This window comes from Xenopus laevis, chromosome 5L (genome assembly GCF_017654675.1).
Source record: "Xenopus laevis strain J_2021 chromosome 5L, Xenopus_laevis_v10.1, whole genome shotgun sequence".
NCBI lineage: Eukaryota > Metazoa > Chordata > Amphibia > Anura > Pipidae > Xenopus > Xenopus laevis.
In genome coordinates, this window is record NC_054379.1 from 49,564,238 (window position 1) to 49,577,903 (window position 13,666).

Here is a 13,666-nt window from a genome sequence, read left to right on the forward strand (position 1 = left end):
TCTGTTTATGCAGAGTTTGAATAGACTCCCTGTGTGCATTAATTCCATTTATTTTGCACCTAATTTTCTAATAATGTAAAAAGGTCAGTAGTTTTGAAAGGTGGGAATGTGTCGATATGCTGCACATCTACTGTATGGCAATGGCTCATTGGCAAAATTGTGCTTGTAGGTCTGGTGGGTCAGGTTTAACTGATGGCTGGTTGAGGATACTGGGAAGTTGGAAACTAAAGTTCAGCAAGAACCAGCTGGGTTTCTACATTGTAATGCAATTGCATACGTAATTACAAGAGGAACCATACTGTAACTGAAACTGTTGTGATGCTGACAAATGAACTCATGCATGATAAATAAAGCAAAACGTTATGTATGAGCCATTTCCTGGCATTTATTAACATAACCTCACAACAGCTGTGTTATGTCACTTCCTGTCCCTTCCATCTAAAGTAAACCTGTATTTAACTGAATTTAGTACACTTTCCGTGCATGTACAGACAGTAACAATATAAACATGGGGAGGCTTACTTTGGAGTGTTTATAAGCAGCACTGAATAATCTCTCAAAGGGGCGTTTAACCTGTAAATTAACTGTGTAATATGTTATAGAATGGCCAGTTCTCAGCAACTTTTCAGCCGGGTTTTCATTGTTTATTTTTTATAATTTTTTATAAAAATATTTTTCTGACTCCAGCTTTCAAATGGGGGTCACTGATCCCATCTAAAAACAAATACTGTGTAAGGCTACACATGTATTGTTAATGCTGTTTTTTATTAGTTTTCTATTCAGGCCCTCTCCTATCGTATTCCAGTCTCTTATTCAAATCAATGCATGGTTGCTAGGGTAATTTGTACCCTAGCAACCATATTTGTGAAACTGCAAACTGGAGAGCTGCTGAATAACTAAATAAACTCAAAAAACACAAATTATAAAAAAAATTACACCATCTGACAATTGCCTCAGAATATTGCTCTCTCTATCTTAAAAAAAGGTTAACTCAAAGGTAAATAATCCCTTTAAAATGAATACATTGTATGGAGTTATGAACTATGTTTCCTTTTTAATTGCTACGACCATCAAGGACAGTATTGCTATCAAACTTCAAGCAAACAGCTCAAACTACACATCCCAGCTATTCCTACCAAACAAACATACACAATCAGCACCATTTACACTTTATAAGCTTGGGATTAAAATATCTTTTTATCCTAAACCAAATCAAATATGTTTTGCTTATTAAATTTTGGAGATCTTACTTATACAGTAGTTAAAGTGCTACAGGAATCAAGAAAAAAGACTTACAAAACCTTTTCCATTGCTATTGTGTCTATGTCACATGTAGTGTTTGTGTTAAGTTAGTGCAGGGGCACAGGCAGCATTCCATGAGACTGAGCCTACACATGCCCCTGAGTAGCAGGCTTTTTTTAGAAGCATGACCATTTGTTCAAGCACTTGGTCTCACATTGCACAGCCCTAGATTAAATTTACAAGTGCTTGTGTGCAGAACACATTTCAGAGTTCGCTGCAGCGGTGAAGCAAAACTTTGTTCTGCAGATGAGCATTAATTGCTCATGGTCTTGTTTTTACTAATGAGTACTTTCATGGTGCTAGCGGCAGCAATTGCTGATCTGGGCGCACATAGAATGGCAGAGGATGACATAGAGGATTCTGAACTCCCTGACTGCGACTGTGATGTCTCAAGGCAGGAAAATGTGTTGTTTTGTATATTATGCATGCCGAGTGCTTCCCGTTGCACACTTTAGCTTTACCTGCTATTAAGGACTTGGGTGCAATAACTAAAAAGCTCATAGTTAGTGGTTGCTGCCATTGCATTGACAATTTATAATTTATTTATAGGGGTACAGTATCATTGTATAGTGAGGGCACTACATTGATGTATTTGTGTTTATTAGTGTTTGGTCTAGTCTGAGATGTTTTGTTTAAAAGGTTGCCTACTGGAGAATGTGCTTGTGTATGTGGCTTTGTTAATTTATTTTGCCATGTTGTGCTTGGGAACTAAGAAAAGGCATTCATTCACATTTTTATGTAGTTATTTTTATATAGTTAATTTGTGTTGTAAAAAGTCTATCAAGTTCAACCCCATCAAGTTCATTCCATCATAATATATATATATATATATATATATATATATATATATATATATATTGCCAGTGTTCCTGGATATAAAATGTTATCCCTTGATTCGCATGGTTATGGGGATTGCTTGTCTACTTTCCCAGTAATAAGATTCTTTTTGCTTTTTTTTCACAGTAGAAAGAAAATACACATGCAGTTGTTACTGACTAATTGCAGTTATATATAGGCTCCCCTTTTTATCATGCCCGCATATATTAAGCATTGTCTATGCATTTTGTATCACACCCCTGCTGATAATGTGCATGTGTTCTCTCTCCTTTTGTGTTTATGTGTTTTGTAATGGGAGCACTGGGCAACAAACTCAGCACTGAGTGAGTGGTGTCTGATGCTCTAAATTTACTCAGACATGCCAGAAGTACTTGGCTTAGTTTATTCATCCATCATAAGAGTCTGGCCACATGGGCAGATTGGGGGAGGTTAGTCACCAGGCGACAAATCTCCTCTTCTTCACGGCGACTAATCTCCCCGAACTGCCTTCCTGGCTAAAATGTAAATCGCCTGGGGCAGGCACACGGAGTGTTTTGTTTTCCGAAGTCGCCTGTAATTGCCTCACAAGGAAACTTCAGGCGACTACGGAAAACGAAGTGCTCCATGTGTCTGCCCCCAGGCGATTTTCATTTTAGACGGCGGAAGGCAGGGGAAGGCAGATTGGGGAGATTAGTCGACACGAAGAAGAGGAGATTTGTCGCCTGGCGACTAATGATTTCTCAGGCTAAACTCTACATCTACAGTATCTGTGATCAATCTTTCTTTTCTTTGTGTAGTTTCTAATAGTATCTAGTAAATTCCCCTGATCACTTAACCTTACTCCTTATCTCATTGCTCCTCCTTGTATATTTCATATGTCATTCTCTCTTTGCATATCTGTCTTTCTAGCTGTATTTCCCTCTGAGCATGTGCTTCTGTTATGTGTCTTTAACCTTTAAATGTCTGGGACAATGCAGGAAACATCAACATTCTGGGTAAAACAGTACAGGATTGATTAGTGCAAAAGCTATTGAAGACAATTGTTTTCTTTTAGCTTTTCTTTCCTGTAGCCTAGCAGTATTCATTTAAATGCCGTATTTGTACTTTCACGCTGTAGATGATTAAATGGCAACACACCAGGTACTATACATATATTTTTTTTTTTGCAGAGTGAAGAAACTAAAGGAGACCTTGGTTGCTGTGCAACAGCTAGATAAGAACATGAGCAGCCTGAGATCATGGCTGGGGCATATTGAGTCTGAGTTATCCAAACCCATCGTCTATGAAACCAGTGATTCTGAAGAAATACAAAGGAAACTTAATGAGCAGCAGGTAAACCCCCAAATATGTAAGGTACAAGGCTCCTGCCTGTAACAGGAGTAAAACCATGAAAAAGATAAATAGCATTGGCTCCACTTCATGGGAAGCCAGAGTGCAGGAACGCACTTGGCTGCTAATGCACCTGCGTTGGATCTGTCAGAAACAACACAAAGGCGCCTCTTGAAACAGGTATGGCACCAAAGAGCTGGCATTCCAAATGAGTGAAAGATACTAGTGGGGGAATGTTCGTATTTGCCTAATTGCAAACAAGATATGAGCTTTTAATGTTTGTACCTGCAAATGAGTCTTTCCTACTATACAGTTAGCACGAATATATCAAATATCTGTGTTAATATAACCTAACCCAGGACACATGCCAAAACGGAAATAATTTTTACCGTGCAAAGCTACAACCAAACATTTAACCAAAAATTTAAAAAAAAAAATCTCAGGAATATAAAACACATTAGTCTCCATAAGTACAAAATCATAATTTAAAAATCAAGTCTGAGAGCATTTAGGACAAAATGCAATTGCTAACATAAGCTATTGCATGCAGGTTAGGTTGAAAATTGATTTATACATTCCCCCATATGGATTACAGAATTGGAAAACCTGCATGGGATAGCACAAAAATGAGAAACCTGTAGCCTTCCAGTAGTTGCTAAATAACAGCTTCCATCATCCCGCATATGGTAGAACCTGAGTATATCCTGGCAAAATAGGTAGCACTCTCCAGAGACAATTAAGTGGATAATACCATAAAATCAAAGCACTGGAATAGTATAGCATGTAATAATTGTAATCATTTCTTGAGTGTGCTACAGACAAGGCTACCAGTACCCAAAAAATATTTTTTTAGGTAGGAATTTCCAGAGGAAACATCTTTACACTTCACAAAGAGTATGCTGAGAGTTGTAGTTAAGATGCCACTGGAGGGCTCTAGGTTTCCCCATATCTGGAAGAGACATTACAAATATTAATGTAAATAAATGTACATTTTTCAGTAATATGTCAAATGTCTTCTCTACTCTTCTCTTTAATTTTTAATAGGGTTACTTTACCAATGAGCATACAAAGGGAACATGGAATTGGAGTGTATAGATTATAGGGATGCACCAAATCCAGTATTCAGTTCAGGTTTTGTCCAAGATTCGGCTTTTTTTTAGTAGGATTCAGATTTGTCCGAATCCTTGTGCCTGACCGAACCAAAGCCGAATCCTATTTTGAATTTGTAAATTAGGGGTGGGAAGGGAAATCAAGTGACTTTTCATCACAAAACAAGGAAGTAAGTATTCATCCAAATCTTTCACAAAGGATTTGGGGATTTGACCAAATCTTTCACGAAGGATTCGGGGATTCAGGCGGATCTTGCACAAAAGATTTTGGGATTCGGCAAAATCCCAAAGAGTGGATTCGGTGCATCCTTATGGATTATGGTGTTTGTTTTTAAAGGGCCTAATCTGGTTGGGAGATTTGAGAAAATGTCTCTAGAGATACAGTATCACAGAGCATACATATTTGCTATATTCCATTTGTATTCTGAATTACATTTTTTTACATACAGGCTAGTGGGGTTATTTCATCTAATGCAATTATAAACCCTATTGGCTAGCCACACTGTTATATTACTCCATGTCTTGTGACCTGCTACTGTATCTTAATTTAAGGGCATGTTTCTCAATAATACCTATATAGAAATAAAATGTACATTTGTCCCCGAATATATTCAATAGACAACAACAAAGGGAAAATAAAAAATGATGGTATAGTGGCCTTTTTCTGTGTATGCTGTAAAGCTTTACATCTTATTATAGTGCTTGGAAAGAAATGATTGTGTGAGTTATTTTAATATATGTTTTATGAAGTTGGTGGTACATTTCCAGTGGTTCATCAAATATCAATGAATAAAATATTCACCTTTTTTACAGATTTTACCTTTGCCATGATGGTATTGCAGTTAACAACAAAGTTTTAAAGATCTTGCGCAGGACTCCTAATCTAACATTCCAATATGGTTATTATGGGGATTGATTATTCTAAGGTTCATAATTTACAGCAGATATTAACAGAATTACCTATTGCTTGAGGTAGTCGAATGCACAATCCTTCACATTTATCTGTGTTTTATATTTTTCCTATATTTATATTATTCCCATGTTTGCTATTTTTTATATTTTTTTGCCATGACTTTCACCCTAATAGTCTCCGTGATTCAAACTTCTCTAGGAGGAAATATTAGCCTCTAAGGCTAGTTATCATAAACAAAATGGAATGCCGTCTTCATCACTGTATAGATTATTGTCTATGCTCACTAAAATTGAAAGATAGTCTTTGGTATCATTCAAAATGCTGGCCAATCAGTATGAGATTCACCCAGTGTCAGTGTGCAGGAAAGTGACCTTCCATTTTTTCTTTACAGGAGCTGCAGAGAGACATAGAAAAGCATAGCACTGGAGTTGCATCTGTCCTCAACCTGTGTGAAGTTCTCCTACATGACTGTGATGCGTGTGCCACAGACACTGAATGTGACTCGATCCAGCAGGCTACACGGAGTCTGGACCGCCGGTGGCGGAATATTTGTGCAATGTCCATGGAAAGGAGATTAAAGTAAGTTCCTGTACCACTTATAAGTCCTCCAATTTGATAAGAATTGCACACTATGGAAGCTGCTCTTTTTTATACTGTTTAAAAAAGAAAGCCTAATATATAGATTGTAAGTAATAAGCACAGAAAAAAAGACCCCAATACAAGCTGAGGAGCAAAAAAAAGCTTTTGTCTTTGTAGTAAGACAGGATTGTAAGCCACCTACGCATATGATAATAAAGATATATTGGATGTCTACAGCCCCTTTGTAGTGTCTATTTGACTGAGATTCTGTCATAGCTGACTATCTGTGATGGTTCTTGTGTACAGATTTATTTATTATATTTATTTTTCTCTGTGACCATTTTATTTACATACAGTAGTAGTTAAATGTTTTAATGGCAGTAGTGGGAGGGCACAACAAATTCATTAACACTTACACAAGTAGTAAATGTATAGGATCAGAAAACCTGTTATACAGAACGCTCCTAATTACGGGAAAACCATCTCCCAAAGACAAAGAAATGATTCACATTTTTCACTTTTTCCTTAGTATAATAAAACAGTACCTTGTACTTGGCCTTTACTAAGATATAATTAATCCCTATTGGAGGCAAAATCTTATTGGGTTTATATAAGGTTTAAATAATTTTTCATTATAAAGTGTGGAGATCCAAATGATAAAATACCTCTTATCCTCAGGGCCCAAGCATTCTGGATAGCAGGTCCCATACCTGTAACACAACACCAATCCATTTTTTTGTACTGTATTTACATTTGTGCTTCACTATTCTTTCAGTTTCTAAAATGGATGTAATATACTGTAGTATATTTAAATAAAATTAATAATAAATATGAATAGACAAACTGGTTGAAATAGCCGGAAACAAGTTATTTTCAAGTGTCACGTGTAGAGGTAACAGTGAAGAAGAAGCTCATTAATCTTTAAGTTCATTACAGTTCCAACTTGTTTATAATGTTTCTTTGTTCTGTTCTAAGTGAGCTTCTTCAGCACTCAAGCAACTGGTTTAATCCAGCAGGAGCAGTTGGACATTTGTCACATATTAATGTCATGACCTGGCTAGCCGCCACTTTTTTTCCCCACAGCTGTTGCTTGTAAATCAGAGGGTAACAGTAGCTGACTGTTGATCTTTAGCAGGTAAAATACTATTTGTGATACAAACATAAGAGCTTAGAACCCTTGTTTTGCCATTTCTCTGCAGAATTGAAGAAACATGGAGGCTCTGGCAGAAGTTTCTGGACGACTTCTCACGGTTTGAAGACTGGCTTACAATTTCTGAAAGGACAGCTGCCTTCCCCAGTTCTTCTGGTGTGCTCTACACTGTGGCAAAAGAGGAGTTAAAAAAATTTGAGGTGATTCAGAAGTATATGTATGACGCTCTAAAGTTTTCTGAAAAATATATAAAATTTTATATTTTCAGTAGACGTAGGGGCTAATTCACTATGGGTCAAATATCGAGGGTTAATTAGCGCAGAAAATTCGATCGAACGATCGAAGGATTATTCCTTCGATCGAACGAACGAAGGATTATTCCTTCGATCGAACGATTAAATCCTTCGAATCGAATGACTTCCCCATAGGCTAACATTGACTTCGGTAGCTTTTATCTGCTGAACTAGGGGGTCGAAGTTTTTTTTAAAGAGACAGTACTTCGACTATTGAATGGTCGAATAGTCGAACGATTTTTAGTTCAAATCCTTCGTTTCGAAGTCGTAGTCGAAGGTCGAAGTAGCCCATTCGATGGTCGAAGTAGCCCAAAAAAACCTTCGAAATTCGAAGTTTTTTTACTTCGAATCCTTCACTCGAATTTAGTGAATCAGCCCCGTAAGGTATGAATATCCAAATTATGGAAAGACCCATTATCCATAAACCCAGGTCCCGAGCATTCTGGATAACAGATCCCATACCTGTACTTAGTGGTATACATTATTGTTAGGGCAAAATGCTTTGACTTCTAAGAATCTATACACATAATACTGGGCATGTTGTATAAAAGGGGTAAAATTCTTTATGTGATATTATTTACGTTATGGAAGTTTCTCAATTTTGACCAATGGCATAAAGCAATTGTTGTAATAGAGCATGACCTGATAAATCGGATTTAAGATTCTGAGTGGTAAGCCGAGATCATACCAGTTGTTAGCACCAACTGGCTCATCTAAACTTTACTTCACTCTGAATCAGAAGTCTAGTAAAAGGTAGACCTAAGCTGGTACCAGCCAGAATGTGTGCATTGAGAGAAGGGGATGATGTTGGCAAGAAAATCCACCCTTGAGCATTTTTGGCTAAACCCCTCACTGTTTAGTTTCTGGCAGATTCCCCTCATGTAATTGAGCACATATACAGGGCAGTCTTGGGTGATATCTACTTTTTCAATTGTTTTTTCAGCCTGAGGAGCATACATGTTATGATTAAGAGCTGAGCTGACTTTACACAGCATCCTTTTTGCTTCATATATGTGTATACACATACGAGACCTGGGGATCTTTCCTTAATTTGGATCTTCATATCTTAAAGGGATTGTTCGCCTTTAAATTAACTGTTAATATAATGTAGAGCGTGATATGCTGAAACAATTTGCAATTGGTTTTTATTTTTTATCATTTGACGTTTTTGAGTTATTTAGCTTTTTATTCAGCAGCTCTCCAGTTTTCAATGTCGGCAATCTGGTTGGTAGGGTCCAAATTACCCTAGCAACCATGCATTGATTTGAATAAGAGACCGGAATATGAATAGAAGAGGCCTGAATAGAAAGATGAGTAATAAAAGTAGCAATAACAATAAATGTGTAGCCCATTTGTTTTTAGATGGGGTTAGTGACCCAATTTGAAAGTCAGAAGAAGGCAAATAATTAAAAAACGATAAAAATAAATAGTGAAAACCAATTGAAAAGTTGCTTAGAACTGACCTGAGTCAGTTAGTATGTTATAGAACTGAGTTCTATAACATACTAAAAGTTAATTTAAGTCTAATAGAAAATCATGTAAACATTAAATAAACCCAAATAGGCTGGTTTTGCTTCCAATAAGGATTAATTATATCTTAGTTTGGATCAAGTACAAGGTACTGTTTTATTATTACAGAGAAAAGGGAAATTATTTTGAAATCAGGATTATTTAGATAAAATTGAGTCTCTGGGAGACAACCTTCCCATAATATGGAGATTTCTGGATAACGAGTTTCCAGATAACAGAACCTCCTACCTGTACTGTGTATCCAGATGGTCTTCACTGAAACACCTATTCTTTGAGTAATAGCAGAAGCAGATTCCTTTGAGCACTGATGTTGGGCAGCAATGATGACTATGAAAACAAGTGCACGTTTGTGTGTACATTCCAAATTCTCTGACGCTTGTAACTCTATAACGCCAGGCATTTCCATAGAGGCATCACAGCTGCCTGGAATGTCCTCAGCTGCCTTCTCACAGAGCAACAGTTTTACTCTGTACTCAGGCCAAACAGTTGCTGTCATCACGTCATAACAACTTTATATTTTCTAGAAACCTATACATTTTGTAATACTGGAACATACATACATCATATCCCAATGGTAGAGCCAAAGAACATGCTATTAAAGGGGTTCATTTTTAATATAATGTAGACAGTAATATTCTGAGGCAATTTGCAGTCGGTTTTATTTTTTTATTATTTGTGGTATTTGAGTTATTAAAGGGATACTGTCATGGGAAAAAAATTTTTTTTCAAAATGAATCAGTTAATAGTGCTGCTCCAGCAGAATTCTGCACTGAAATCCATTTCTCAAAAGAGCAAACAGATTTTTTTATATTCAATTTTGAAATCTGACATGGGGCTAGACATTTTGTCAATTTCCCAGCTGCCCCATGTCATGTGACTTGTGCTCTGATAAACTTCAATCACTCTTTACTGCTGTACTGCAAGTTGGAGTGATTATCACCCCCTCCCTTTTCCCCCCAGCAGCCAAACAAAAGAACAATGGGAAGGTAACCAGATAACAGCTCCCTAACACAAGATAACAGCTGCCTGGTAGATCTAAGAACAACACTCAATCGTAAAAACCCATGTCCCACTGAGACTCCTTCAGTTACATTGAGAAGGAGAAACAGCAGCCTGCCAAAAAGCATTACTCTCCTGAAGTGCAGGCACAAGTCACATGACATGGGGCAGCTGGGAAATTGACAAAATGTCTAGCCCCGTGTCAGATTTCAAAATTGAATATAAAAAAATCTGTTTGCTCTTTTGAGAAATGGATTTCAGTGCAGAATTCTGCTGGAGCAGCACTATTAACTGATTCATTTTGAAAAAATTTTTTTTTCCCATGACAGTATCCCTTTAAGTATCAGCAGCTCTCCAGTCTGCAATCTCAGCAATCTGGTTGCTAAGGTCCAAAATAGCCTATGATGCACTGCATAAGAGGCTGGAGTATGAATAGAATAGAGGGTCTGAAAAGAAAAATAAGTGCAGAACAATTGTAGACTCACAGGTCATGTGTTTTTGTCATCTGGGGTCAGTGAACCTCATTTGAAATCTGGAAAGAGTCAGAATTAGGCAAATAAATAAAAACTATATAAAAAAATAAAACTTGCTTAGAATTGATCATTCTATAACATACTAAAGTAGGGATGCACTGAATCCAGGATTCTGCCTTTTTCAGCAAATTTTGGTCACCATCCCTAGGATTTAGATTCGGTTCGGAATTTGGCCGAATCTTTCACAAAGGATTTGAGGGTTCGGCCGAAACCAAAATTGTGGTTCGGTGCATCCCCTACTTTAAAGAGGTCTAAATAAATTATCACCACAGTTTAATTCAGTTGGTTTCTTTTAATTTCTTATAGCTCTTATATGTTGTAATAAGTGTCAACTACAGTAGATTTTCTGTTTCATCCTGAATACAAAATAGTTTATATACTGTCATGTGCGTGTGTGCAAATAGAGCAAAGCAACGCTTATTCTATTCTCTTGTGCTTATATTTGAATATAGCTTTTTATTTACACCTAGCATTGCTATCAGTGTCTGAAACTAGGCAAGTTATATAAATAACGTTACCTATTAAGTTAGATAAAGTTACCTATTGTAGGTAAAGAAAACCACTCTTAATGCCATTTGTTCTTTGTCTCGGCCTATATCTCTGCTAAAATATTTACTTTTTTTATACCCAAATACACAATGGGCAAATGTATAAACATTTCTGTGCTGATATAAAAGAGTAGGTGAAGGTGTTACTTAAACTCACAACACATGTAGGTCAAGTTTTATACTTTTATTATATGATAACAGCATATTATTTTTGCAAATCAACCAAAAATGACTCTCACACTGATCTCTTTGTATAATGACTATAATTTTTTCTGCATGAAGACAACTAAGTTTCTTCTTTCTGGCAGGCCTTTCAAAGACAAGTGCATGAGAGCCTGACTCAGCTGGAGCTTATTAATAAACAGTACCGCCGTCTTGCACGGGAGAATCGCACTGACTCTGCCTGTAAGCTGAAGCAGATGGTCCATGAAGGAAACCAGCGCTGGGACAACTTACAAAGAAGAGTCACATCTATCCTTAGAAGGCTCAAGGTGTGTATCAGGCAATCTGTCAATTTAACTGCTTGCAAAAGTAAAGCCAACCCAGAAAATTAGATTTTCCTTTAAAAACACTTTTAATAGGAACTATACAAAATATGTATTTACTTTTTTTCAGCATTTTATTGGCCAGCGTGAAGAATTTGAGACTGCTCGAGATAGTATCCTGGTATGGCTCACAGAGATGGATCTTCAATTAACAAACATTGAACATTTTTCTGAATGTGATGTGCAAGCAAAATTAAAACAGCTGAAGGTAGGCAGTATGGTACCCATCAGGTCTAATTATTGCAATAAAAATGTCCTTCTCCATTGGCAGCCACTTTCTTTTCTCTTGAATGGGAAGTGCTTTGAACATGGCAAAACTTTTGTATCAGTAGATATATCTTGCAAAAGTTGCCTTTTGTGTTCCATTTCTATGTGCACAAATGCCTAATGGTTTAGAGAGTTTAGCAATATATAGGCATGTAATAAAGTATGTTTCACTTTCAGGCCTGGACTGGCAAGGGGCTGCCATATGGTGACTATTTGTTGGGGTCTTTTTGGGCTTGAAATGACAGAGCCTATTTTAAATCACAGTCCAGCCCTGTTCACTTTAGTATGTGTATTTATTATCAGTTTTGAGTTTTAAACTGATTCTGCAAGTTATTGTTATATCCAGATTCTGGGTCTTGAAAAGAGATTTTTTTTGCTGGTTTGAACTCAGTATGTGACTGGATGCAATCTAATGCAGACTTGCACAGAAAGTACCAGTGTAATCACTTAATAAAATGGATAGTATCCCCAGCAATGCCAGTATAATTACAACAGAAAATGGATAACCAGCATATTAACCACAGACATGTCAGTATAATCACTGTAGAAATGCTCAATGAGCCCTTCATTAACACCAGACCAGATGCCAGTAAGATCAATGCAGAAAAGGACAGAATGAAAGTATTACCTCACAGAGACTTGCACAAGCAGAATGCCAAAACCAAAGTTCTTATTTCTTATGTCCCATATTTCTTGGCTTTCTCTCTCTCTGCCTGACCTCTGCTTCCTGTATCTGAAGAAAAAAATCCAAGATGGTTGTGCATTCCACAGCCATCTTCGATTTTTTCTTAAATGCAGTAAGCAGAGACCTGACCAGAAGGAACTGAAGAAGAGCCAAGCAACATGGGTCCTTCACATTACAATCCAGGACAGCGGAGATATACCTCCCAACTGTGCAAAAAGTGGGACAGTTGGGAGGTATGCCTGTTGTGCACATATTAGAAGGAGCACAGGTTGGTGAAAGAGCATTAGGTGTCCAGTGTTCAAGGAGATTCAGTGTTTTGTGCACTGCATCTTTCCCTAGATGCACTAACAAAGGTACATCTGGTACAAGGATGCAGATCACATATAATGCACAAGAGGTAGGTGCAAGTACATGATTCATGACAAGCTGTATGGCACACAAATGGGACAGTTTCTATCCTTTGGGTGAATTTAGGTTTATTTTGTTGTATCCTAGGTAATATTGTTTTAATCCTGTTAACTAAGAAGTTTGGAAAGATTTTTAAGTCAGGCGTATCGGGAGTACACCCCGCATTTTGAATGGGAAATCAACAATTGTTGGTGCTGCTTATGGGCACAACAATGACCATGTGAAAGAGTTGGATTAAAGGTCACATTCTGTAGATCAGTATGGATAACTGGTTTTATTTCTACCAGAAGACATTTCCTGTACAGAAACAAATTATTGGGAGAAATAAATGTTTTGAAAACTGCAATTACTTATTTTTCTTTTGACAGGCATTTCAGCAGGAGATCTCCTTAAACAATGGCAAGATTGATCAAATCATAGCCCATGGTGAGCAGCTTATTGAGAAGAGTGAGCCACTGGATGCAGCAGTCATTGAAGAAGAACTGGATGAGCTCCGCAGATATTGTTTGGAGGTCTTTGGTCGTGTGGAACGTTATCACAAAAAGCTAATCCGCCTCCCGGTATGTCATATAGCTTTTTCCATAACATTTTCAATTCCATTCAGTTTTAGTTAAACACACTGTCCTCGGAAAACCAGAAAGATTTGCTTTAACTCCATTT

At 37.1% G+C, this 13,666-nt stretch overlaps 1 protein-coding gene across 4 annotated transcripts in view; it reads left to right on the forward strand.

The window, feature by feature from the left end:
- syne1.L (spectrin repeat containing, nuclear envelope 1 L homeolog) overlaps positions 1-13,666 on the forward strand; it is a 285,490-nt gene that overhangs the window by 245,734 nt on the left and 26,090 nt on the right. For 3 of the 4 annotated variants that reach the window (XM_018263031.2, XM_041562725.1, XM_041562726.1), the window contains 6 exons: positions 3,288-3,450; positions 5,861-6,048; positions 7,248-7,398; positions 11,410-11,592; positions 11,717-11,854; positions 13,375-13,566. In XM_018263031.2, the coding sequence (XP_018118520.1) occupies positions 3,288-3,450; positions 5,861-6,048; positions 7,248-7,398; positions 11,410-11,592; positions 11,717-11,854; positions 13,375-13,566 (1,015 nt within the window). Of the gene's footprint in view, positions 1-1,505; positions 1,697-3,287; positions 3,451-5,860; positions 6,049-7,247; positions 7,399-11,409; positions 11,593-11,716; positions 11,855-13,374; positions 13,567-13,666 lie in introns of those variants that run through there. The other variant, XM_041562727.1, reaches the window with a different exon arrangement.